Genomic DNA, 26,543 nt, shown 5'->3' with positions numbered 1-26,543 from the left:
CTATCTACTGCGGCTTTGGGGGGAAAAAATGAATAAATAAAATCTTAAAAAAAAAAAAAAAAAGAAAAAATACAACAGAAAATTATTCTCTCACATTTCTGGAGGCCAGAAGTCCAAAATCAAGGTGTCGTTGGGGTTGGTTCCTTCTGGAGTCTCTGAAAGAAAATCCATTCCACGCTTCTCTCCTCGCTTCTGGTGGCTGCTGGGAATCCTTGGTGCCCCCTGGCTTGTAGACGCATCACTGCAGTCTCTGCCTCCATCTTCACATGCATCTTCTCTTCTGTCTCTAATAATGACACTCACCGGTTGATTTAGGGCTCACTCTAATCCAGGATGATCTTATCTCGAGATCTACCATACTTACCTCTGCAAGACCCTTATTCCAAATAAGATCACATCCTGAGATTTGGGGCAGACATATCTTTTTTGAGGGGTAGCCACTATTCAACCCACTACATGCCATTATCCCATAGGATGTTATTTCACTAAATGGAAGAAAAAATCAGCCTCTTGAAGTGACCATTGCCTTAAGCTAGGGCTTATGGTTTGGTGAGAGGAAGGTGGACTTGTTCATGCTCCTATTCACTGTTGGCCAACTGCCCTCATGCAGTTAACAACCTGAACAACTCTACGCTTGATTCTGGGAGTCAGGAGTTCTCAATTCAAACAAGGATATCTGGCTGAGGCTAATCAAACTGGGAGGCTGAATAAATGACTGTGGGAGACAGAATAATGGCGCCCCAAAGATATCCACATCCTCATCTCCAGAACCTGTGAATATGGTACCTCACGTGGCAATGGGGAATTAAGGTGCTAATTAGCCCATCTTAAAATAAATAGATCACCCTGGATTATCTAGGTAGGCTGAATGTAATCACAAGGGTTTTTAAACGTAGAAGAAGGAGTCAAAAGAGTTAGTGCCAGAGAGATGCAGTGTGAGAAGGACTCAACTGGCCGTGGATGGCTTTGAAGATGGGGGAAGGGGCCGTGAGCTGAGGAATTCAGGCGGCCTCTAGAAGATGGAAAAAGCAAGAAAGCAGACTCTCCCCCAGAGCCTCCAGGATGAATGCAGCCCTGCCAACAGCTTGATTTTAGCCCAGTGAGACCCATTTTGAATGTCTAACCTCCAGAACCATAAGACATCTGTGTTGTTTTAGGCCACCAAGCTTGTGGTCATTTGTTACTGCAGCCATAGGAAATTGATACAATGATCTTCAAGTTTGGGGCCTCTGGTGTGAGACTGGGCAAATTCCCACATCAGCATCCTCTCCATGTCTCTGCCCCCAGAATCTGCCCCTTGGGATTACAATGCCAAGAACGTCATCCAGTTGGCTCTGGCTGAAAAGTTTCTGGTGATCCTGGGAGTCTTCCTGGTTGATGTCTGGCTCAGCAGAAAGGCTTCCTAGAGGAAGCCAAGAGCTTGTTGGTCTCAGCCAACCAAGGCAGAAACAAACATAAATGACACCCAAAGATTCTCCTCTGACCAGTTCTTGAGTTGAACATACAGCTCTGGCCATTGCTCATGTTCACTTTGGGGAGATCCTGGAGTGGAAGACGCTGAGACAATGAAGGAGGTGGGGAAGGAGGGATGCATCAGTCCTTGGCCAAATCCACAGCTTTTCCTCGTACTTCAGCTCCCTTGCTTCTCCACAGTGCCTGATGCTTGCAATCCCAGACTCTTTCGAACTCTTCCATCATCAGCTTTGGTGATACGATGTGGGTTTTCTCCTCCCTCTGTCTCACTCCCATCCCTTTTCCTTCGTCTCAGTTCCGACTCATCGGATCCACCAAATCTTGGCCCTCAACCTACACATCTTCTCTTGCCACTCTCTCCACCCCTGGAGAACTCATCTCCTCCTAGTGTGTCACAACTCACCTCTAAGGAGATGACCCCCACTCCTGAATTTCCAGCCCCAAAGGACTTCTTAGATGGACCTTCTCATTTTCAGCTGTCTCTTGAACACATGTGTTAATGATGGTTGGTCCTGAATAGTGCCTACTAGTGAGGCAACGTGTTTATCTGCCCTCTCTTTCTATCTTTCTGTAGGTGCCATGGTCCTCCCACTGACCGGAGTCCAGGCACATACATCTCATCCACCCGTGTTTCACAATGTCCTCATTGAACGTCTCCCCCAGAGGACATGTTTAAAAATAATGACAGCAAAACAGCGTTTGTGCTTACTGACGGCCGCAAAATGTTCCTTTCCATGGAATACCATCATTTGCTAAGATGACCCATATTGCTAGCTTTTACATTGTTTGTAGTCTTTCCATATTAAAGAAACACAATCAACGTTCTTTTACAAATCAGGTTGCACGCGTGCATGTATATTCATAGGCTACATTCCAGGGGAGGAATTTCTGGGTCTGCATCTGTGTCTTGAATAGAGACCATCAGGGAGATTCTGTGCTGAGGAAGACCCCGATGGTGTGTGTAAGGAGTGGGGGGCTAACAGAAAGACTGCCCCTAAGCCTGGTCACAGCTTTGTGGCTTCACTCCACGTCATGGATTAGAGTGTGAAGGTCAATATGGAGCCCTTCTCGGCACAAAAATTGAGGGTGGTGTGTGTGTGTGAGAGAGAGAGAAAGAGACAGAGACAGAGAGGAGACGTTGAAATTTCCTGAGCCTGTTATAGGAAGATGTGGGAACTGGGAATATAAAGCGTTTATGTTCCCTCAAGGGAGCTAAGCCAAGTGCCGACTCCATAATGTTGGAGAAATATAATTAAACAAAATCCAGAAAACTTCTCCACAAAAGTAAGGAGGAAAAAAACCAGTTTTATTAGAGTAAGCATTAAACCAGAACGTGAAGCTCATCACAGACAATCCACTAAAGAGATTGCAAAAATAGAGATTGCGAAACAGAATATAGATACTGTACACAGCCAAGCAGATACAACTCATTCCATACATGTTCTCAAAATAAGCAACACCAAGTCTTCAAGTAACATATAGTCACACATAGTTCACCCTAAATTTATCTGATGATTGGGGTGACCATCTGTGTTAGCTACTTGGCTTTATGCAGAGGAAAAACAAACTACTCATATCTTTATGACAGGAGATGGTTTTGCAACGTGGAGTTAAGGCTCCTGCCCTCCTTCAGAGACTGGGAGACAGAAATGCCATCTCCCTCAATGTTTAATTCCAAAGAGATGCCTTCCTGGTCCTTGAGAAAGACATTCCTGGGTCATAAAGCTGGCAAGAGGTTTATTTGCCTTCTCAAGAGATTTACACACATTTCAAAGAGACAGAGAAAAAACTTGCAAGTTTTCTAAAGTAAATGCTCCAAGAAACGGGAGGGGAGACATCTCTTCTCTTATTTTCCACAGGAAGAATTAAGCCTTTTATTTTTCATTTGTAATTGCCCTTACACTTTTAAAATTTTTTTTACTTCTTTTATTTAAATTATTTTATTGAGATCATATTGGCTTATAACGTTGTGTAAATTTCAGGCATACATTATTATATTTCAGTTTCCATATAGACTACATTGGGCTCACCACCAATAGCCTAGTTTTTAGATCTCACCATGAGCTCCCAGGTCATGATGCCAAATGGGCAACTAGACCATAGCTTCCTGGACTCTCCCACAAGCTCCCCACTGAGTCTTGAGTTCAGGCTGGAGATATTCATGACTACTTCTCCAAACCTAGCACCGAATCTCCCAGAACTTCACTCCTCCATCCCTCCCTCACCCCAGCCCCTGGTAAGCACCATTCTGTCTTCTGTCTCTGTGAATTTGACTTCTCTAGATACTCCAGGTAAGTGGAATCATACAGTATTTGTCTTTTTGTGACTGGCTTCTTTCACTTAGCATAATGTCCTCAAGAGTCACCCATCTTGTAGCATGTGTCAGTGCTTCATTCCTTTTCAATGCTGAATAATATTCCATTGTATGTAGATACCACACTGTGTTTATCAATTCCTCTGGTGATGGACACTTGGGTTGCTTCCACCTTTCAGGTATCGTGAACAATGCTGCTACGAATGTGGGCATACAAAGAAAGCTGCTCTGAACATGGGTGGAAAACAGTCTGGCAGTTCCTCAAAATGTTCCACATAGGGTTACCACATGACCTAGCAATTCCAGTCTTAACTGGAATATCAACCAAATTTTCAGATTCTCATTTTCTGGTTCATTTTGGTGGCAGTGTTTGATAAATACTATTTGCACCTATGTATTTCTGTAAACAGGACTGGTGCTTTGGAGTGACTTGCACATTTCTTTTTAAATGTCTTCTAAGTACTTAATGTTCTTGGTTGCTATTGTAAAGAATTTTAGTTCAAGAGTGCCCTCTGGTGTCAGCGTAGTGAAGTACAGCTTTTTACCAGACGGCTCCTGTGGGGAAAGGGGAAGTAGGGGAAAGGTTTATGTCCTCAATATTTTTTATTTTCTTTTTTCTTGCAAAATCCTGAATGACCCCCCTCTTTCCCTTCACCATACAGTGTCCAAGAAGTGCCTCTCCTCTACTTTTAATTCTCTCCTCTCACCAGAGTCACTTTTCCAAGAGAGCAGTCAGCGCGCTGATCTGTCAGAATAGTTTTTTACGGTTTTCACACCTTTCTCTTTCTGGTGGTGGTTTTCGAACAATTTTAGGCCTGCCAATAGCGCCTATCTTCTCATTCGCACAGTTTTTCTCAAGCTGTTCTTGCAGCGTCCATGTGATACACCCACGTGATGCAATCGCGTGCAGGTATTTTTACAAAAGACTGTGGTCGAACTTTGTGTAGCAATATAGAAAGATCTTCAAAGATCTATCGCTACTTGTTTGAAAAAAGCACGATGCAGAAGTATATTATAGTATGCTACCATGTGTAGGCACTCCTTTGCTTTTATATATTGAACTTAATTTTATTCTACTAATGCATTCACATGGTTCAAATATAACAAAATATGAAAAGAGAGAGCATGAGAGATTGCTCGCTGGACATTGGTGGGTTTTTTTCTTTTTTATTTTATTTGGGATTGTTTTGAAGTTCAGGCATTTTCTATCTTCTCATGCTGAGTACGTGGGTTTTGTGCTGTTTGATTTGTTATTCTGCATTGCTTTTATTTTCTTCAGTGTATCTCATTTATTTTGAAACAAACTTACAGAAGAGTTACAAACACAGTACAAAGAACTTTTTTCCTGAACCATTTGAGACTATGTTGCAGACATGATGCCCTATCACCCAAATACTGATTGTATTTCCTGCAAACAAGGACATTCTCCTACTTAATCACAAGACAATCATCAGAATCAGGACATTAATATTGCTCTGCACTGTGTTTAGATTTTATATGGGAGACACATACTTATGCAGTCGTCATAGTCTTCAGCTACCCAGAAAGCCCAAAATATTAAATAAAATCTTCATCACGAATGAGTGGCCCCACGTCCATGGATTCTGCCCGTTTGGTGTCATAGACTGGTGTCCCCAGTCTAATACCCTCGAGAACCACTCCCAAACACGTTCCCTAGGGTCATGTCAATACATATTAGCCAGGGCACTCTGCTACTGGCAGCCCGGGTTCGGATCCCCGGTGCGCACCGACGCACCGCTTCTCGGGCCATGCTGAGGCCACGTCCCACATACAGCAACCAGAAGGATGTGCAGCTATGACATACAACTATCTACTGGGGCTTTGGGGAATAAAAAGGAGGAGGATTGGCAATGGATGTTAGCTCAGAGCCGGTCTTCCTCAGCAAAAAGAGGAGGATTAGCATGGATGTTAGCTCAGAGCTGATCTTCCTCACAAAAAAAAAAAAAAAACATATTAGCCAGACACTGCCACCCTTGCACTGTGAGCTGGGACCTGTCACAGGAGACAAGGGGCAGGAAAGGCAGGTCTTCAGGTGAGTGAACATCATCTCATGAGACATTTGCTTAGGGAGAGACTGTGACCTCCGATCAAGGGGGTGTTGGTCTCTTCTTGCCAGGAAGTCTTAGGGAAACTAGGCAGTTCAAGATTTTCAGGTTTGTCCACACAAATGACTGAGTCCCAGATCTCAGTTGGGTCCTAAGGCTGCGTATTTCATTTCCTTTGAAGCGCTGCCACTGTTTTAATAAGACCCCTGGCCTGATTTTCAGCAGAGCCGCCCTGCAGCCACAGGAGATCATGGTCTCGTTTCAATCTGCTATCAGGGACCTCTGAAGTCCATGGCGTGTCTTCAATAGGAATTGGCTGCTCTGAGCCAGTCTCTCTCTTTTCCTGAGGCTATGTCACCTTCAGAAGCAGACACCTTCTTGTCATTTGCGTTGTTTCCATAATGATCTATTGAATTCTAAAGGCACTTGATCTCCCAGCACCTTACCTTCCCAATTAACCACCGGTGAAAACAAATAATTGTGATGCCACCACATGCTGAGGATTAGCTCCATCTCATCTGCCATCAGTTTGCAGCTCCTAACGCTCACAGACCCGGAAATGGATCCACATCCGTCTGCATCAGTGGTCCTCACCTGAAGGTGATTTTTCCACTCCAGGGGACGTCTCGTAATATCTGGAGGCAATTTTGCTTGTCACATCTGGGAGAGCGGGTGCTACTGGCATCTAGTGGGTGGAGACCAGGGATGATGCTCAACATCCTACAAGAACCAGGACGGCCCCCCGCCCCACAGCAAAGAATTATCCAGCCCCGAATGTTAATGGCGTTGGTGTTGGAAAATCCTGCTTTAAGTCCATTACCTCTTGGCATCCCCTGGGGAACTTTTATGGGTTTTAAGATGAGTACGTGACCTGAGATAACCCAACCAGACAAATGAAGAGAAGTACTTCTCTCTCCCACTGGATAGAAAAGAAAAAAGACAAGTGGCTCAAATTGGCTCTGGCAGCCATCTCGTGACCCCCAAAGACATTGTATTAGTTTTCTCTGACTGTTGTAACAAATTACCCTCAACTTGGTGGCTTATAACAACATAAATTTATTCTCTCACAGTTCCAGAGGCCAGAAGTCCAAACTCAAGGTGTCGGGAGGGCCATGCAAGCTTCTGAGGTTCAGAGGAGAGTCTGCTCCCTGCCCTCTGCAGTTCCCGGGGGGCTTGGCCGTGTCTCGATTTGAGGCTGCGTCATTCCAATCTCTGCCCTCCATCTTCACGTGGCTTCTCCTCTGCTCTCTCCATGTTCCCTCTTCTGCCTCTTTTAAGGACACTTATGGTTGGATTTAGGGCCCACCTGGATAACCTAGGATGATCTCATCTCGAGATCCTTAACTTAATTACATCTGCAAAGAACCTTTTTCCGAATCAGCTCACATTCACAGGCACCGGGGGTTAGGACTTGGATGTATCTGTTATGAGGCCACCATTCAGCCCACTAAAGAGACCCAGCCTTGGGATGGAGATGACCCTGGTAAAGGTCAAACAGTCAGGCGGAAGGAAGCTTGACAATGTCCTGAACCCAAAGCCTGCCCTACCTCCAGACTCCTACTACTGTCAAGTAGTGTTCCTTCTTGCCCACGCCTGGGGTGAATCAGCCCAGCTTACACCCTGGAGTATTTCCTGCCACGGGCAGCCCACAGCATCCTGACAGAATGCCCGAGCCCCGGAGGGCAGCATGAAGGACTGGAGACGGACTTGAGTTCCTTGTTGCAAAGAGCCCACCCCATGAAGCATCATCCTTGACGTCGATTCCTCCGTCTGCTTGTTACTTTGCCGCAATCTCCTCTCTGGGCTTCTGTGGGTTCTGGGGATTTTCAGATTGGTTTCTGTCACCTGTCATCCCTCGGAAGGTTATAGTGAGGTTTGAGAGCCACCTCACAGCCCTCGGGGAAGTAGACAGGGATTGCACCGACCTGTGAGTCAGTGTCTGTGGTCCTTGGGGTCTGTTTCAGAAAGGAAGCAGATGTGAATCGAGGGTTTGTGGCTAGAATTAGCCCAGAGCCACTTTGCATGAGTCTACAGGACAGACAAGTCCCCGTGTGGTCAGCCGCTCTCGTAGGCTGGGCTTCCCTCCTTTCGTTTAGATCCACGACCACCCAAAAGAGTGGGCTCCAAAATCGGACTCTGAATTCCCACCCCTCTTCTTGCTGAGACACCCCAAGTTTTTTTTTTTTAAGCAGGTAGTTAGTGATGGTGTCTGCTCCTTTCAGTTGATTCGCTCATAAGCGACTGTGGTGACACCGATTCCGCTTAATTTCAGCAGAAAGGAATTGAATTGAAAGGAAGGGAAGTATGTGAGGAAGCTCCCAGAGTCAGGAGAAAAGCTAAGAAACCAGGTTCTGAAAAGGACAGTGTGTTAGGCAGAACAGTGGCCCCCCAGAGACGTCCACATCCTCACCCTGGGAACCCATTACTTTATGTGGCAAAGGGGGATGAAGGTGGCAGACGGAATTAGAGCTGCAAGTCAGCTGACTTTAAAGGAGGGAGATGATCCTGGATTATCTGGGTGGGCTGAATGGAATCACACTGGTCCTCACAAATGGAAGAGGGAGAGCTAGAGAGACGGCAGCATGAGAAGAACTTGGTCTACCGCTGCTGGCCCTGATGAAGGAACGGGCCACGGGCCAAGGGATGCCGGTGCCTCTAGAAACTGGAAAAAGCAAGGAAATGGATCCTCCCCTGGAGCCTTCAGAAGGAACCAGCCCTGCCGACACCTTGACTTTAGCCCAGAGGGACTCATTTCAGACTTCTGACCTCCAGAACCATGAGAGGGTAAATCTGTATTGTTGAAGCCAGTTTGTGGTAATCTGTTACAGCAGCTCTAGGAAGCTAATACAGATAGGAACCAGGCAAACACCAGGGATGCAGGGACCGGGAGCTGATAGACATCTTTGGCCGCCATTTTGGAACAGACATGTTTAGCCTTGGTGTCAGCCCCATTGAGACCCAAATTCAAGGAGAAGGTCTGACTGGTCTTGCTGAGTCACATTCATATGCCCCCTCGTCACACATGGAAGGACAAGGTACCCTGACTCAGAGACCTGCCAAAACTGTAGCTGACAGGCAGCAGGAAGAGTCTATGCAGGAGCTTCCGGGTCGGTGAACTCGGGGAGACAGGTGTGCCCAGAGAGGGCACGGAGGCTCCTCACCCCTCCCCACATGCCTTGCTCTATGCACCCCTTCCATCTGGATGTTGCTGAGTTAGCTGACATCACCAGTAACAGGTCAAATAAGACATCGCGTGTCCCCTGAGGTAATGCACCGTGAAGGACACAGCATCACTTCCGTGGCATTCTTATCAAAAATGCATAACCTGATTTTAATCACTAGGAAGTAACAGACATGGGGCCAGCCCAGTGGCATAGCGGTTGAGTCCGGGGCACTCCACTTCGGCAGCCCAGGTTCGTGGGTTCAGATCCCGGGCGCAGATCTACACCACTCATCAGCCATGCTGTGGCAGCAACCCACGTACAAAATAGAAGACGACTGGCACAGATGTTAGCTCAGGGCAAATCTTCCTCAGCAAAAAAAAAAAGAAAGAAAGAAAGAACAGACAAACCCAAATTGAAGGACATTCTGTAAAATACCTGGCCAGTACTCTTCAGAAGTGTCCAAGTCACGAAAGATAAAGACTCTGCAGTTTAAAGCAGACTAAGGAGACACGACAACTAATGCAAGATGTGATCCTGGATTGGCTCCTGGGTCGGGAACAAAAAAGAGTTTTTCTTTTGACGTAAAGGCCCTTACTGGTGATCAAATTTGGACATCTGTAGATTAGATATTAGATACTGGTTTTATCAATATTATTTTCTTGACTTGGATCATTGTATTGTGGTTACATAAGAGAATACCACCATCTCCCCAGGTGAGTCCTGTACATATACTTACAGAATCAGGGGGTTGAGGTTGTCCCCAGACTACCCATCTGGTAGAAGTGCTTCTCAAACTTGTTTTTCCACGATCCCACAGTAAGAAATACGTACATTGCATAAGTAGATACATATACATAGGTACATAGACATATATGTGTATCTCCCTCTGAAGGACAGGCTCTCAGGGAACCCCCCCATGACCCCTGTCTCCTGGTAGTCACACCCTTGCATAGTCCCCTCTTTTGGGATATGGCTGTATCTGCAGCTTGCTTCTAACCAACAGAATACCCTCTGCAATTATATCAAATTTTAAATTTCTTTAATGTTAAAATATTTTTATCTTGATTACTGAGCTTTCTGGCCCCCTCGATTCTGTGCCCCAGCTGAATGCCAGCCCCATTTTGAACACAGAAGACACCCAGACTTCAACAACTGTTGCCGTGTGGAAGGAGGGAAGGGAATCCTTCACCTCTAAAAAGTCTGCGCTTCTGACTGGTTTATTGCCCCGGGAATATTTAAACTGACGACTTGGTTTTGTAAAAGGAAGAAATGCATGAGTTGGTTCTGTTCAGCTCACTGGCACTTCCCCACATGCACGCACAAAGGAAGAAAATAAACCCTACGACTCAACAAGATGTTTTATTCCTACCACTAAAGAGCAAGTTGGAGAGTCTAGTGTTTAAATTACCACAGGAATCAGAGGGAAGGTCGTGACCCCAGGCATCCTGGGTCCTCAGCAGCAGCAGCTGGTGTGTTTTTCACTCCATGCTGTCCCAACCATGACTCAGAGACAACAATGCCAGATCTGTGCAGGCCAGTTCTCCGGGGTATCCCCAGCACCTCACCAGTCTGGCACATGAAAGATCCTCAGCAAATATTCACTGGCAAGGAATTTGCAGCTGCCACTCACCGAGCCAGGCAATAACTCGTTCACTGGATCCTATGAGGTAGTCAAGTTATTCTCCACATTTCATAGTTGGAGAAACCAAGGCTCAGAGAGGAGACTAGAGGTGTACAAGGTCCCACAGGGAGCCACGACCTCAACTGTGTCTGTCAGACAGCTTGCCCATGGGCCATACAGTCCCCCACCACGGCCGCCAGTGGCTCTCCTAACATGGCCCACACCAGAAGGGAGCTGACTCCTCCCTGGGCAGTCCCCAATTTAGATTCCCAAGGGAGGCATCTGCTGGCCCAGCTCACCTGTTGGCAGCAGAGGACACTGTACCTGCCAGCCCCTGGGTCAGATGCCCAACTGCAGTCCAATCCACTGTGGCCAGAAAAGAAAGAGAAAAGGAGCCAATACTGCCACTTAGAGGGTGCTGCAGGTGTGACAGCCAGCAGTCCTGGGTCTTGAGGCTCATATCCTGCCAATACTGCCACCTAGACGGTGATGTGGGCATGGCAGGCAGCATTCCTTGCCCAAGACTGCCACCTAGAGGGTGACGTGGGCATGGCAGGCAGCATTCCTTGGCCAAGACTGCCACCTAGAGGGTGACGTGGGCATGGCAGCCAGGTTCCTTGATCTTGAGGCTCATACAGTGCCAATACTGTCACCTAGAGGGCGCTGCAGGTGTGACAGCCAGTGTTTTTTGGACTTGAGGCTCATACATTGCCAATACTGCCACCCAGAGGATGATGAGGACATGGCAGCCAGCTTTCCTTGGCCAATACTGTCACCTAGAGAGTGATGTGGGCATGGCAGCCAGCCTTGGTCTTGCTGTTCCAGCCTGACGACTCCACCTCCCTGGTGGCTTTACATCTGCTCTCAGAGGTTATTTGGGGAGAGGCTGTACCTTCACAGAGGGCCCCTGGGACATCTCCAAGCCCACCAGGTGTGCACTTTCAGCCCAAAGCCTCCGGGCGACCTCCTCGTCCTCAGCCTCAGGGGCTGGAGCCTTCTCTTTGAGTCCATCAAAGTACTTTCCAGAAACACCCTCCAATTCTTCTGCCACAGCCAGGTAGGTGCTGGGCTGGGCCGCCAGCTGGGGGCTCTTGACCAGCAGCCAGAAGATGGGCCCTGCAATCAGCCCACAGAGGGTTCAGTCCACACACATTCAGAGAGGAGGATCCAAAAACCCCTACTCCACCCCCTGGGAGCTTAGTGCCTGCTGAGGCCAGAAGTGGGCCTGGAGTCCCACAGAGGCCACATCCAGGCCTTTGCCTCTGTGGTTCCCTCCACCAGGAGTTCCCTTCCCTGGCACTGCCCAGCCAAATCCCTCCAGATGCAGCAACCAGTCCAAAAGCTGCCTCCCTCAGGAAGCCGTCCTGGCTTTCCCAGGCAAATAGAAGCTCTTCCTCCTCCCTGTCAGCCCCAAGTCCTCACCGCACCCCATCTTTCTTTAAAATAACTTTTATTTATTGAATGTCTCTGGTGCCAGCCTCAGCTTAAGATCCTTGATACCTAGCACCCACCCACTAAATGTTGTTTATGATTATAAACACTAGTTATAAAGTTCTAATTATTTATTCAGCATAAATCTAGGCCAGGCACTGTGCTGTCCCTTTTAAGGGAGGCCTCATCTTATCCTCCCAAAGAATGGGAGGCAGGTACTATTCTGGCCCTCACTTAGCATATGAGGAAACTGAGGCTCAGAGAAGTGAAGTCACTCCCCTGGGTGGCACAGCTGGTTTTGGGAGAAGCTGGAGTTATCCTGAGCACAGCCGGACTCCAGGAGTCAGCTCCATGGACTCCTCCTCTGAGACGTGGTTTTCTCATCATCAAATGGGCTCTGGCCTGTGTCTTGGGGGCATCTGGCTGGCGGACCACATCAACATCGAAATAGAAAAGTGACTTGTTCTTGGTACCACGGAAGATACAGGGGAGGGGGCAGAAGGAAAGCCCCTGAGACAGTCTTCGAGTGTGATGTTAATTTTATGTGTCAACTCAACTGAGCTAAGGGACACCCAGAAAGCTGGTAAAACCTTCTTTCTGGGTGTGTGTGTGAGGGTGTGACCAGAAGAGATTAGCATTTGAATCAATAGACTGAGTAAAGAAAATTCGCCCTCTACAATGTGGGTGGGCATCATGCAATCAGTTGAGGGCTAGAACAGAGGAAAAAGGTGGAGGAAGGGCAAATTCAGTCGCTGTCTGCTTGAGCCGGGACATCCATCTCCTCCTGCCCTCAGACACTGGAGATCCTGGCCATTGACTCAGATCGGGACTTACACCATCAGCTCCTCTGGTTCTCAGGCCTTCAGGTTTGGAGTGGAACTTCATCACCAACTTTCTTGGGCCTCCAGTGTGTAGATGGCAGATCATGGGACTTCTCAGCCTCCATAAATGCATGAGCCAATCCCTCCTAATAAATCTCTCTAAATATCTAGATATCTAGATATAGATACAGATATAGATATAGATATAGATACAGATACAGATATAGATACAGATATAGATACAGATACAGATATAGATATAGATACAGATATAGATATATCCTATTGGTTCTGTTTCTCTGGAGAACTCTGACTAATACACTAAAGGAGGGTCCTGGGCCGCAAGCTAGGAGGACAGGGGTTCAGCTAAGGGACCGCAGGCGAGGGGGGTACTTACCGAGCATGAAGCTGGAAAAGGTAGAGCTGTGCATGCCTGTGTGTCTGCCCAGCTCTGTCCTGGCCACACCGGGGTGCAGAGCATTGACGGTCACACCAGTGCCTGGGAGAGAAGGGAAGATAAGGCGGGGGGGGCGCCGACGCCAGGTGCACTCCTTACCTGGAAGGCCAATGCTGCCCACCCTAAGCTCTGGGACTCCCCATCCTGGGCTGTTTCTACCCCTGAATCCACATCACCCTCTTGCTCTGAAACCTCCAGGTCAAGTGGTTTCATCTCGCAGGGCAGCTCTGTTGCATGGCTGCCCAGAGCCAGAGCCTCTCAAAACCTGAGTGTGTGTGAAAATCACCTGGAAGGCTTGAGAAACCCAGACCGCTGGGCTCCACCCCCCAGAGAGTCTGAAGCAGCGGGTCAGCGGGGTCTGAGATGCTGCAATTATGACAAGCTCCCAGGTGAGCTGACGCTGCTGGTCCACAGACCCTCTTTGAGAAGCAAGGGTGAAGGGCAGATTTTTCAACTTCAGCACTATGGACCCCAAGTTCAGATCATTCTTTATCTTGTGCATTGTAGGATGTTGAGTAGCATCCCTGGCTTCTGCCCACTAGATGCCAGGAGCAACACCCACCCCATCCCCACTCCCTGAAGTGACAGCCAAAAATGTCTCCAGACATTGCCAAACGTCCACTAGCCTAGAGCACCAAAGGCTCGGATGCCTGTCCAGGATGAGCAGGGAAGAATGCTGTGATTGATAAGTGATGTCTGCTAATGCCGTGATTGATTAGTGATGTCTGCTTCAGGCACCAGCAGGGAGCATGGTGGTATGTGTCATACATTTGCCTACTCTGTCCTGGAGCCAATGCTTGACCTCCCATCAGCCCAGGGTCATAGCAGGACTGTTCCAGGCTCAGAGCTAAAGGAAGAAGGGGCCAGTGAGGCTCGCCATGCACACACCTTGCAGCTGCCGGCTCAGCTCCTTAGTGAAGAGGACAACGGCCAGCTTACTCTGGCAGTAGGCTGCTTTGGTGTCGTACTTCCTCTTCTCCCAGTTCAAGTCATCAAAGTCTATGTGCCCAGCAACGTGGGCCAAGGACGAGAGGTTGATGATCCGCGAAGGCGCTGAGGCTTTCAGCTTGTCCAGCAGTAAGTTTGTCAAAAGAAAGTGACCTGGGTGAAGGATGACAAAAAGATAACTTTCACTGAACTCTTCCCACGTGCATAGGACCCCACTGAGAACATCACCCTATTTCACCCTCCCAATAACCCATGGTTCTCAACTGGAAGCAATTTTGCCCCCCAGGGAACATTTGGTGATATTTGGAGGCAATTTTGATCGTCACAACTGCGGAGAGAAGAGGGAAAGCTACTGCCATCTAGTGGGTGGAGGCCAGGGATGCTGCTCAACATCCTACAGTGCACAGGAGGGTCCCCACAACAAAAGAATGATCAGCCCCAAATGACAAGCCCTGTGAGAACCCTATGAAGTTAGCTGGGGAAGAGACTGCCTTCTGCCTCCCAAAACCCTTTCACCATTTCTTCTTCAGTAACAGAATTTTTGGCTGTGCAGACTGCCCGGTGAAAAACTACGTTTCCCAGACTCCCTTGCATCAGGTCATGTGACAGTCCCAGCCAATAGGAAGTGAATGAGAGTAACGTGTGTTATGGGTTGAATTGTGTCCTCCCACCCCCTAAAAAAATATGTTGAAGTCCTACCCTCCAGTACCTTAGAATGTGACCTTATTTGGAGACAGGGTCTTTACAGAGATGACCAAGTTGGTCATTAGGGGGGCGTTAATCCAATATGATTGGTGCCCACCCAACATCCATTTCCCCCTCACTCTTACTAACAGAACTCTAGTTGTACTCAGGATGACAACAGATAGACTGACAGAGTGACTGAAGGACAAACTGAGAGTGACAGACAGACAGAGACTGGAGGACTCACAGATGGAACCATCACAGGGTTTTCTGAGTGGCTGAAGAACTGACAGACTGAGACTGAAGGACAGATAGATGAACGGACAAAAATGCCAAGAGACAGATGAAGATCTGAAGAGCTGACTGGGCATCCAGTGATGAACGGGCAACTCTCTGAGCCACCAGAGGACCCCATGAGTGCCTGCCACCTCGGAAAGTGGAGGAGGATTCCCTCCCAGGGCTGTGTCTGGCCCACTGCAGACCCGGCTCACGTCCCAGGCTGACACCGACACCGTGCAGCCCTCAGCCCGTGGCCTCACCCAGGTAGTTAACTCCGAACTGCATCTCAAAGCCGTCCTCGGTGGTCCAGTGGGGGCACCGCATCACGGCCGCATTGTTGACCAAGACGTGCAGTTGGTCCTCCTCTGGAAGACAGGGATGAGGGCAAACGCATCAGCTCCGGGCCTGCCACTGTGGACAGAGCCCCCTGCTCTGGGCTGAACAGTGTCCCCCAAACAACTGTGCCCACCCAGAACCTGTGAATGCAACCGTTCTTGGAAAGAGAGTCTCTGCAGAAGCAATCAAGTTCAGACGAGGTCATAGGGTGGGCCCTAATCCAACGTGACTGGTTCCTTACAAGAAGAGGAAATCTGGACACAGACATGCACACAGGGAGAAGGTCGTGTCATGACGGAGGCAGAGAGTGGAGGGATGCAGCTACCAGCCAAGGAAAGCCAAGGACTGACGGCCACCACCCAAAGCTGGAAGAGGCAGCAAGATTCTACCCAGAGTCTTAGAGAGAGCACGGCCCTGTCGGCACCTTGATCTTGGACTTCTGGCCTCCAGAACTGTGAGAGAACAGGTTTTCCTTGTTTTAAGCCAGGCAGTTTGTGGTGCTTTGTTACGGCAGCCACAGGAAATGAATACACCCACACCTTAGCCTTGGAGGTCTTTTCTAAAAAAAGAAAGAAGCCACATCTGCTGCAGGAGCTTCTCGGCCTCAAACTGGGGGGTTACTGGTGGGGGCTGGGGCTCTGTGGGCAGACAGTCCCACCTCTGGTTCCCAGCTCTGCCGCTTCACTTGCACAAGCGACGGTCCCTCATGGAACCTCAGTTTCCTCATCTGTAAGATGGGATGAATAGCAGCGCCTTCCACCCTGTGTCAGTTTGCTACGGCTGCGATGACAAAATACCACACACTGGGGGGTTTACAGAACAGAAATGTATTGTCTCACCGTTCTGGAGGCTGGAAGTCCGAGATTGAGGAGTCGGCATGGTTGGTTCCTTCTGAGGTCATGAGGGAGAATCTGTCCCAGGCCCCTCTCCTTGGCTTGTAGATGGCCGTCTTCTCCCCATGTCTCTTCACCTCATCTTCCCTCTGTACGCACCTGTCTCTGTGTCCAAATTTCCCCTTCTTATAAGGACACCAGTCCTATTGGATTAGGGTCCACTCTAATCACCTCATTTAACTTGATTACCTCCATAAAGACCCTACGTCCAATAAGGGCACATTCTGAGGTACTGGGGAGATTAGGACCCCAACACACCTTTTTGAGGGGGAACAATGGAACGCACAAACACTCCCAAAGTGGTTTTCAGGATCAGTGGAGATAATGAATTAGTGATCTGGCACCTAATAAACAGAGCCTCAATTCTGTTCTTCATTTGGGGCCAAGGGTGTAGCACAGCGGTCAGGAGCACAAGCTCTGAGCCTTACAGATGGGGGTTCAAATCCCCCGACTCTACCCCCAACCAGCTGTATGACGCTGGCCAAGTCACACGGCTTCTCTGTGACTCAGTTTCCCCCTCTGTAAAAACAGAATAATAACAGAAACTGCCGGGTAAATGGTATAATTATTATTCACTCAGCAAGTATTTTCTAAGCACCTCTTACTGGGCGCTGGAGATACGGGGTGGACAAGACAGTCATGGACATTGGGGGGCAGCCGAGAGTAAAGCACATACCAACCACACATAAGGGAATTCTCCAGCGAGAAGAGCTGTGACGGAAGCACACAGGAGGCCGTGATACAAGATATTGTGGTGCTGTAAGGGAGGCTAGGGGCCCCTCTCAGCAATGACACAGAAGCTGAGACCAGAAGGATGAGACGGGCCAGCCACATGAGGATCCGGCAAAGGGCAGTCTTGGTTGGGGCACAGCACATGCAAAGGCCCTGAGGCTGGAACAAGGCTCCATGCGCAGTGCTGGGCACCCGGAAAGCCTGCACTGACTTTTTTGTTTTGTTTTGTTTATCTGGGAATGCCTTCATTTTGCCTCATTTTTTAAAACCGTGGTAAAATTCACCTAACATAAAACTCACCATCTTAACCATTTTTAAGTCCACTGACTTTTTCATTCCTGGCTGTTGTGCTCAGGGAAACATCAGGAAGCCAGTACTTGGCTTGCCAAAAACATCAGGCTCAACTTAATTTCATCCTCAACACAACCCTGTAAGGTGGAAGGAATTATTATCCCAAGTCCTGGAAGAGGAAAGTGTGGCTCAAAGAGGAGACGCTGTCTACCCAGGTGTGGCCAGCTCGGGTCCTTGCTGCCCCCACAGCCCTCCAGGGAGCTGAGCGCTCTGGGTACCCATCTCCAGACCTGGAAACAGGGATGAAAGGGGCTCGCAGGCAACATCACCTGGGACAGTGTCCATAAAGGGCATGGTGCTGTCCCAGGTACACAGAAGGCACTTAATGAATGTTTATCCACCCATCCCCCTTAGACCTAGAGGCTGGCGTTGCTCCCTCACTGCCCTACATAATCTCCCCCACAGCACCTCTGACATCCACTCCGTGATGTGAATGGCTCTACCTTGATCCCCTTGGGATTAGGGTGGGTAGTCAATATGAATGAACGGATGGATGGATCAATGGATGGATCAATGGATGATCAACGGATGATCAATGGATGATCAACGAATGGATGAACACCTGCACCTGTCTCGCCTACTGCTCTGAGAGCACTCTGAGACAGCTTTGATTCATCTCCACGTACCCAGCTCCCAATCAGGGGGTCTCAGAGAGCCCACCACTTTCCCTTTATCCACCCATTAAGTGAATATTCGAGTATTTAGAGAGCGAGGCACGTCGACACTAGACCGGGAGGTCTGCCAAGCCCGTTCCAGTGCCAGTCCACAGGGGACGAAGCAGAGAGGGTAGCAAGGGTGTTCGCTGCAGCCTTATTTATAAGGGAAAACTGGCAACAACCTAAATGCCCAACAGCAGGGAATTTGACAAATAATGGGCCCCTTACACCCTGGCACTCACAGCGGCCTTTAAAAATGTGTTCTCAAGTCTATTTAAGGATGTAAGGGAACAGAAAAGTATACAGCTGTGGTCTTGGTTTCGTATAAAAATATATAACTATACACAAACATACACACACACACACGCACCCAAGTGCATTAGAAAAAAGACTGGAAGGAAATATGTCAAAAGCTTAACAGTGATTCCTCCTTTTAGAATGTATTCATACATCAAATCATCACATTGCACACTTGAAATATATTACAATTCTATTTGTCAATTAAACTTGATCAAAGCTAGAAAAAATAATATGCACAGATATAACATCTAGTATATTTACATATATAGTGTACATATTGTATATATATAATATATACTGTACAGTATATACATAGTAGTTAAGCAGAAGAGAACACTATGGAATAAATCAAGACTTTGAGCCTAGTTCTGCAGAGTCAGATCTGTAAACAATGTGTTCTACCTGGAGGTAGTGTCTGTGGATATTTCTACATCAGGATCCACCACCAGAATTCTCCTTCTTCTATCATATTACTCACCCATCACACAACTGTTCTTCATCTGGTCTCCCTCATGCTTAGCATTGAGTCAGTACATGTAGGTATCATAGCTGGATCGATTATCAAATAATAAAAATAAACAGAAGTATTCAAAGCCAATCTTCCTGCATATTATTAATTTGTATTGTCGAAATAAAGAATAATAGCTATCTTTTCAAAATGAAGCCTTTGTGATTTAGGGAAAAAAAGGGTAACAGTGATTCTCTTGGGGTTGGTGTAGAATCAAAGGTGTTTAGCTCTTTCTTCTTTACACTGTTCAGTATTTTATAGATTTTCCATAACGAGCTTGTATGTCTTTGCACTGGGGTAAAGAAAATCCTCAGTAAATGTTTACTTCTTCGCTCCTCCTACCAGCAGTTGCTCTGTCTCCCGCTGGCTTTCCTGCCTTCATTTAACACCGAGTTGGGCAGAGAGGAAGAAGCTGTCTCAAAGATCTACGAGTGCCCTCCCTCCTGTGTGTGAGAAATCACGTGTACGAGGATGTTCACAGCAGCAAGAGGCTGGGGGCGAGCCGATGCCGTTCACAGAGGACGGGCACAGGCGGTCTGTCCTGTCAGAGCCACGCGGTGGAATCCAGTGTAGCCACAGGACAGGAATGAGGAAGCTCGGCCCGCAGTGACTCCACGAGAGAACGGGGGAGACAAGCACCGGGCAGCACCACAGGCTCCGGTTTGGATAAAAAAACCAAGGGGAGGTGTGTACACCTGCGTGCTTTACAAATGCATAAACTGTCCCAAACGACACACAAGAGGTGGCACACAGTGAACACATCTGAGGAAGGCATCCTGGGGGCGAGGGGTGGGCGTGGCAGGGAGACGTTTTGCTGTATCCCCATTTGTACTTTCTGAACTTTATATCCTGTAAATGTTATTCCCATTCAAAAAAAATAAACACATAAACAGCTCTGAGAACACCCAGTGGGAAACAAAAGGAGTGAGTCACCAATCGGTGTGACGGAAGCACAGAAAAATGCCAGCCTAATCCCTGGATTTGTGAAAAGAAACACCCAGCAAAGAAGTGGGCGTTCCGGGTACTCCGCACAGTGCCTCTGGGCCATACCATCTGTCTCTAGTGAACCCTGCCGTCACAGGACTAAAGCCGCCACAGACAGTCCCTAACCCAATGGGCATGACTCTGTGCCGATAAAACTTCATTTATGAAAACTACAATTTGAACTCTATATAATGGTCACGTGTCATGAAATATTATTCTTTTGATTTTTTTCAACCACTTAATAATATAAAATATGTAAATATGAAAAATGATAAAAACGTAAAATCTTCACCCTTAGGCTGTACAAAAACAGGCAGTGACCAGATCTGACCAGGGGCCACAGTCTGCCAACACCCCGATCCAGGACCTGCCTGGTTTAATTCGCTCCTCAAAGCCTAGCCACCCAAGACCTCCGCCCACAAGGCCAGCGCGCTCCCTCCTACCTTCAATGATCTTCGCTGCAAACTCTCGGATGGACTTGAGGGAGGCCAAGTCCAGGTGCCTCGCATTGACGTGGTGATTAAGGGTCTCCCTGCGAATGTCCTTTGCCGCCGCCTCGCACTTCTCCATGTCTCGACAGGCCAGGATGATGTTGCCCCCTGGAAGCCCAGGACAGGAAAAAATATTAAAAAAAAAAAACCCAGGTATATATACCCAGGACAAATGAAATATATAAATCCGCACAAAAATGTGTACACACATGTACACAGCAGCACTATTCACACTGGCCCATAGGTAGAAACAACCCAAATGGCCATCAACAGATGAAGGGATAAACAAAACACGGTCAATCCATACAATGGCATATTACTCAGCCATGAAAAGGAATGAAGCACTGATACACACTACAACATGAATGAACCTCAAAAACACACTGAATGAAGAAAGCCAGACACAAAAGGACACATAGTGTATGATTCCATTTATACAAAATGTCCAGAATAGGCAAATCCATAGAAGGTAGACTAGTGGTTTCCTGGGAGGGGTGGGAATGAGAAATTAGGGGGCAATGGCTAAGCAGAGTGAGGTTTTGTTTGGAGGTGATGAAAATATTCTGAAATTGAGAGCAGCAATGGTTGCACAACTTGGTGAATATACTAAAAATCATTGAAGTGTACACTTGAAAGGGGTGAGTTGTGTAGTGTGTGAATTAAATTTCAACACAGCAGTAAAAAACAAAAACTTGAAAAAAAATTAGAAAAGTGATAACAGGAATCAGGTGGCAAGGATGCTGACCATGAGTATCTTCGTGGCTTATCCCGCCCACAGCTGGACCCAGCTGCCTCCTCACACGGTCCAGAACAGAACTCACTGGACCCCTGAATCTGTCCGTCCTCCCCGTGGCAGCCCAGCCCTCAGGACAGCAGTGAGTGTGTCTGTCCAATTTCCCTTCTCACCTTTTCCTGGGAGGAGCACATGTCCCTTCCACGGGGAAACCCCGTGTGGTGGTGGGGGGCTGCCCATCATGGCCACCACTGTCTGACCTCAGGGTGGACAGGCGGCTCACGCCTGGGCCATCAGGGTCCCATTCCCCTGGCCACCCCAACTCGACAAGCCCAAAGAAAGCTTCCCATCTCCCGCACCCCTCACACCTGTCCTGCCGCAGTCTTCCATCCCAGCCAATGGTAGCCCTGGTCTTCTTTGACCCCTCCCTTTCTCTGCCTGACCCCACAGTAAACCCCACTGATTCCAACTTCCAAAGAGATCTGCCTATGCTGAGGGGGGCACTTCTCCTCCGTGGACTTCCCCCACAACCCCAGCCCAACCATGAGAAAAACGTCTTACAAACCCAAATTGAAGGGCGTTCTACAAAATGCCTGACCAGTGAGCCTAGGAGAGCCTGAAGCCAGGCCTTGACCCCCAACCTCTGACCCAGGCCCCGACCCAGCCATTAGGACTGAGTCCAACGGCAGCAGGAATGAGCAAGGCTGAGGCAAAGAGAAAAGCCAAAATTAAAACATGCTGAACGTCCACAGCCTCCTCTGAGACCCTGAGCCCTCCCAGACCTCTTCCAGGGACACGATCCTTTTTGGCTTAAGATGGCGTGATTTTGGTTTCTGTCACTTGCAACCAAATGAATCAGCGACCTTACTATCCCCCAGGAAACCACACTCTCCACTGCCAGACCTCACACCCACGCCTTGGGCAGAGAAAGCGTGTGCCCGCTGGGACATCACCTCTTTTGGCCAGCTCCAAGGCGGTCTGCTTCCCGATGCCGGTGTTGGCGCCCGTCACAATGACGGTCTTCCCGGGAATGGTGGCCTTGCTGGGACAGGCCCCGCCGGCGACATAGTCCCTGAAGGTGAGAAACGGCACAGTCAGTTCTGTCCGTCTGTGCACCCTCGCCGCATGTGCCCCTGATGGTTAGGATCTGGGGCAAATGGCCCCTCTGAGGTTATGTTCCCCCAGCCGAAAGGTGGGAACATCTCATAACTCCCCGGGGCAGTTGTCGGGTTACAGGTAAAGGGCTGCGCACAGGCTCAGATGGGGGAGCCTCCGCGACGTGACAGTCATTATTGTATAAAGACACACTGTATTTGTTTCCTGTGGCTACGCTAACAAACCACCATGACTCAGCCGGTTATAACCACGCAAATGTAACATTCTACAGGTCTGCACGTCAGAGTCCAAAATCGGTCTCCCTGAGCTAAAATCAAGGTGTCTGCAGGGTTGCGTTCCTTCTGGAGGCTCCAGGGGAGAATCTATTTGTGTGCCTTGTTCAGCTTCTGGGGCCACCCACATCCCTTGGCTCGTGGCCCCTTCCTCCCTCTTCAAAGTCAGCAACGTAGCATCTTCAAGTCTCTGCCTCTGACCCCTCCTTCTTATAAGGACCTTTGTGATGACACTGGGCCCACCTGGATAACCCAGGATCATCTCCCCATCTCAAGGTCCTTAACTCACTGACATCTGCAAAGTCCCCTTTGTCAGGTAAGGAACATACTAACAGGTTCTGAGCATTAGGACGTGCACATCCTTGGGGGGCCATTTTTCTGCTACTAAACCCATATTCCACAGAGGCTAAATACTGGAAACAACCAATGTCACCAACAGGGGACTTCCCAAATAAACAATGCCATCTCCACATGAGAGAAGGGCACTGTACAGCATGGTAGCTGCCAGCCACCTGAGACCAATTTTTAATTTAAATTAATTAAAAATAAATAGCCATACTTTTTTTCCCCCCAGGGTATTCAGTTATCTTTCATTTTTCCCACGCTGGCACTTTATTATTATCGTTTTTTTAGCTTTCTCAGAACTGAAAGACGATATAGTATGAATAAAAATAAAAACAGCAGTCGATGAATTTTATTATAAGGAAGAATTATTTCCATCTTCTAGAGCTTTCAAAAAAAGGTAATTAAACTCAGCCATAAAAAAAGATGAGATCGTGCCATTTGCAACAACATGGATGGACCTTGAGGGTATTATGCTCAGTGAAATAAGTTAGACAGAGAAAAACAAATACCATATAATTTCACTCATATGGCGAAGATAATAGATAAGGTGAACAGATTGGTGGTTAGCAGAAGGGAACGGGGGAGGGGAGAGGGAGAAAGGGGGAAGTGGGCACATTTGTACAGTAACAGATGGAAACTAGACTTTTGGTGGTGAATATGATGCAGTCTATATACAAGTCGAAATATAATGACGTACAGCTGAAATTTACACAATGTTATAAACCAGTGCAACCTCAATAAAATTTTTTTTAAAAAGGTAGTTGATATTTACAAATCAGGAGTTCAATGAATTATAAATAACAAGATACCAGCCAACTAAATGAAAAAGACTTTATCAGATCAGAAGGAACAAGTTCAAAATGAAGCCTCATCACAGAGCAGATAAATAAACCCAAAGGTAATTATTCAGAGATTTACAGTCTATCCTTCATTCCCTTAAAAAAAAAATGTACTTCAATATTCCAATTACTTTCTGGCCTATCTCCCAGCCAATCTCTTCTCTTGTGTAACTGTAATAAAATTACATATTGCTAATCCTTTTTTTTTTTCATTTGAGGTGAGAACATTTAACATGAGATCTACTCTCAACAAATTTCTAAGTGTACAATACAATACCATATGGTTAACTGTAGGCATAATACAGCTATACTTTAAGTGCTCAATAGCCACCTGTGATGGCTCTCATGATGGACAGCACAAAAATAAAACACTTCCATTATCGCAGAAAGTTCTACTGAACAGTGCTGCTACAGAATATTTGGTAGCCGGTTTTTTGGGTTTGTTTTTTTTTTTTTAAGTGACATCCGTTGCCAATCCTCCTCTTTTTGCTGAGGAAGACTGGCCCTGAGCTAACATCCGTGCCCATCTCCCTCTACTTTATATGGGACGCTGCCACAGCATGGCTTGATAAGCTGTTCCTCAGTCTGCACTAGGGATCCGAACCTTCGAACCCACCGAAGCGGAGCCTGCGAACCTAACGAGTACGCCACCGGCCGGCCCTGGTTTTGTTTTGTTTTATTTTTAAGTGAATTAGCCTAGGAAAGACAAGAAAGAACTATGTATAGATCTCGTGCAATACGACTGTGTCATTTACTGAATTGGACAATTCTATTTGTTTCTCCAATTTCCCATAACGAGAGCTTAGGTGGCATACATTTTCCTTGCACCTGGGCCAGCACGTGACACATGGGAACTGCTCAATAGATATTCACTGAATGAAGGAATTAAACAAAGTCCGGAAGTAACTAGACCAAAATGTTTCCAAGGGCCGGGTCCGCCCCTTCCTCTGGGTGACCTTGGGCCGTGACCTGCGCTCCGGGGCCTAGGTTTGCCCGGCATTCTCTGGGAGCACCGCCGGTGGGCGGGCTGGAGGACTCCCGGGTGGGCGAGGAGCCGGTGATCTCTGCCCGGACTTCCCTCCCTCGCCGCTGCCCACCGGCCGGCCATCACCGCGCCCGCGGGGCCGGCACATACTCACTTGAGCAGCACGGCGCTGCCCGCCACCGTGCCCAGCACGGACAGCGGCAGGAGGTAGCGGTTCATGCCGGGCCGGAGCCGGGGTGCAGCGCGGAGCCGCCCGCAGACCCGCCGCCCCGGGTCGCTCCCAGGAGCCGGCAGCCCGGGACCCACGTGGGGAAATGCAAGCTCCGCTGGGGACCGAAGACTTCCGGAAAGGGGCGGGGCGAGGCATGGGGCCGAGGGGCGGGGCTTCCAGGGCGGGACCTATGGGGATGGGCCCCGAGCGCTGCTACAGCTGGGAATGGTAGTTTACGGGCCGGGGGCGTGGCCGTGGCCTAGGGGCGGGGCTTGAGGGGCGGGGCCTACGCGCCGGACGAATGACGTCACACTCGCTCGGCTATAAAGTGCCGTGCAGTTCCGGAGTAACACGCGAGTTCGAATCCTGCCGCTGCCACTTCTGGGCTGCGATCCTTTGTGTGTCTTTCAAACATATCTGCCTGGTTCCTCATCTAAAAATATGTGTTCCTCATTGACTTTATGGGAGAATTTGAGAATTTTGATAATCAGAAACCAGGACCTACTTGCCTAGGGGTTCTCAAACTCCTGGGGTCTGAGGGAAGAGGGGGCTGGGGGCCTAGACTCCTGGGTCTGAGGGAGGAGGGGCCCACACTATTCCAGTATGACCTCATCTTAACTAATTACATCTGCAGCAACCCTATTTCTGAATAAGGTCATATTTGAGGTACTGCTGGCTAGGACTTCAACAAATTGCGGGGCAGGGGAGAAACTCGTTGGAGGAGGGGAGAAAGACAATTCAATCTCTCCCACTCATAATACCCAAAAGGTGGAAACAACCCAAATGTCCATCAACAGCTGAATGGATAAATAAATTACAGTAAACTCATACAATGGACCATTACTTAATAAAAAGGAACAAAATACTGATAGTTGAGACAATATGGGTCAACCACAAAAGCATTATTCTGAGTGAGAGAAGCCAGATGCAAAAGACCGCATGCTGTATGATTCCAGTTAAGTGACATTCTAGGAAAGGCAAAAAGATAGTGAAAGAATGAAGGTCACTGGGTGCCAGGGCAGAGGTGGCAGGGGAAGGGATCACTGCAAAGGGAACTTGCGGAGGTTTTGGAAATAGTCTCTATCTTCATACTGGTGGTTATATATGTGACTACATACAGTTATCAGATCTCTCCAGCGTGTTCACTTAAAAGTAATGAATTTCATTGCATGTAAATTATACTGCAGTAAAGCTGACTAAAAAGAAAAAAACACTGAAAAGATTTTTATCATTTTGTTTTGGAAATTATTTGACCACAAGGAACTCATTTGATTTACAATTGGACCGAGTTTGTCAGCAATCAACAGACATACTTGAGGATTCTTAGGAAGTGAGAAATATCTGACTGGTAAATTGTTTCTGAATGTCCCAAGAGGTTTTTGAATATTGGCTTTGACAATAAAGTTGATGTAATGTTTTGTTTTGTAGACATAGAATGAAATGTGTTCACTTTGGTTTTGCTGCTTTTCCAGTTTTAAACTAGTGATTTTTTGTTTTTTCTTGGAGAAGTGTGTCTTGTTTCTGTAATGCCCT

At 47.9% G+C, this 26,543-nt stretch overlaps 1 protein-coding gene across 4 annotated transcripts; it reads right to left on the bottom strand.

The window, feature by feature from the left end:
• Positions 1-104: 104 nt before the first annotated feature.
• On the bottom strand, positions 105-25,114 carry RDH13 (retinol dehydrogenase 13). 4 transcript variants are annotated; one of them, XM_087421120.1, is made up of 7 exons: positions 24,954-25,114; positions 22,196-22,314; positions 20,462-20,617; positions 15,519-15,623; positions 14,236-14,448; positions 13,288-13,389; positions 105-286 (listed from the first exon to the last, which is right to left on the bottom strand). In XM_087421120.1, the coding sequence occupies exons 1-7, from the start codon at positions 25,016-25,018 to the stop codon at positions 120-122; spliced, it is 927 nt and encodes a 308-aa protein (XP_087277246.1). In that variant the 5' UTR covers positions 25,019-25,114; the 3' UTR covers positions 105-119. The 4 variants fall into 4 exon arrangements, with proteins under 4 accessions (XP_087277246.1, XP_014649925.1, XP_087277248.1 ...); XM_014794439.2 differs by lacking the exon at positions 105-286 and adding an exon at positions 8,627-11,754; XM_087421121.1 differs by lacking the exon at positions 105-286 and adding an exon at positions 11,761-12,492.
• Positions 25,115-26,543: the final 1,429 nt, after the last annotated feature.

This window comes from Ceratotherium simum, chromosome 33, assembly GCF_057802395.1.
Source record: "Ceratotherium simum simum isolate JZ-2026a chromosome 33, ASM5780239v1, whole genome shotgun sequence".
Lineage (NCBI taxonomy): Eukaryota > Metazoa > Chordata > Mammalia > Perissodactyla > Rhinocerotidae > Ceratotherium > Ceratotherium simum.
Note: the sequence above shows the minus strand (reverse complement) of the source record. Positions and strands in the feature narration are given on the sequence as shown.

Coding starts and splice junctions, on each gene's coding strand:
- RDH13 (XM_014794439.2), bottom strand. CDS start 25,018: ATGAACCGCTACCTCCTGCCGCTGTCCGTGCTGGGCACGGTGGCGGGC. Junction 15,624..20,461: donor TGCAGCGAAGATCATTGAAG/GTAGGAGGGAGC, acceptor CCTGTCTTCCAG/AGGAGGACCAACTGCACGTC. Junction 11,755..13,287: donor CTTTTCCAGCTTCATGCTCG/GTAAGTACCCCC, acceptor GGCTGATTGCAG/GGCCCATCTTCTGGCTGCTG.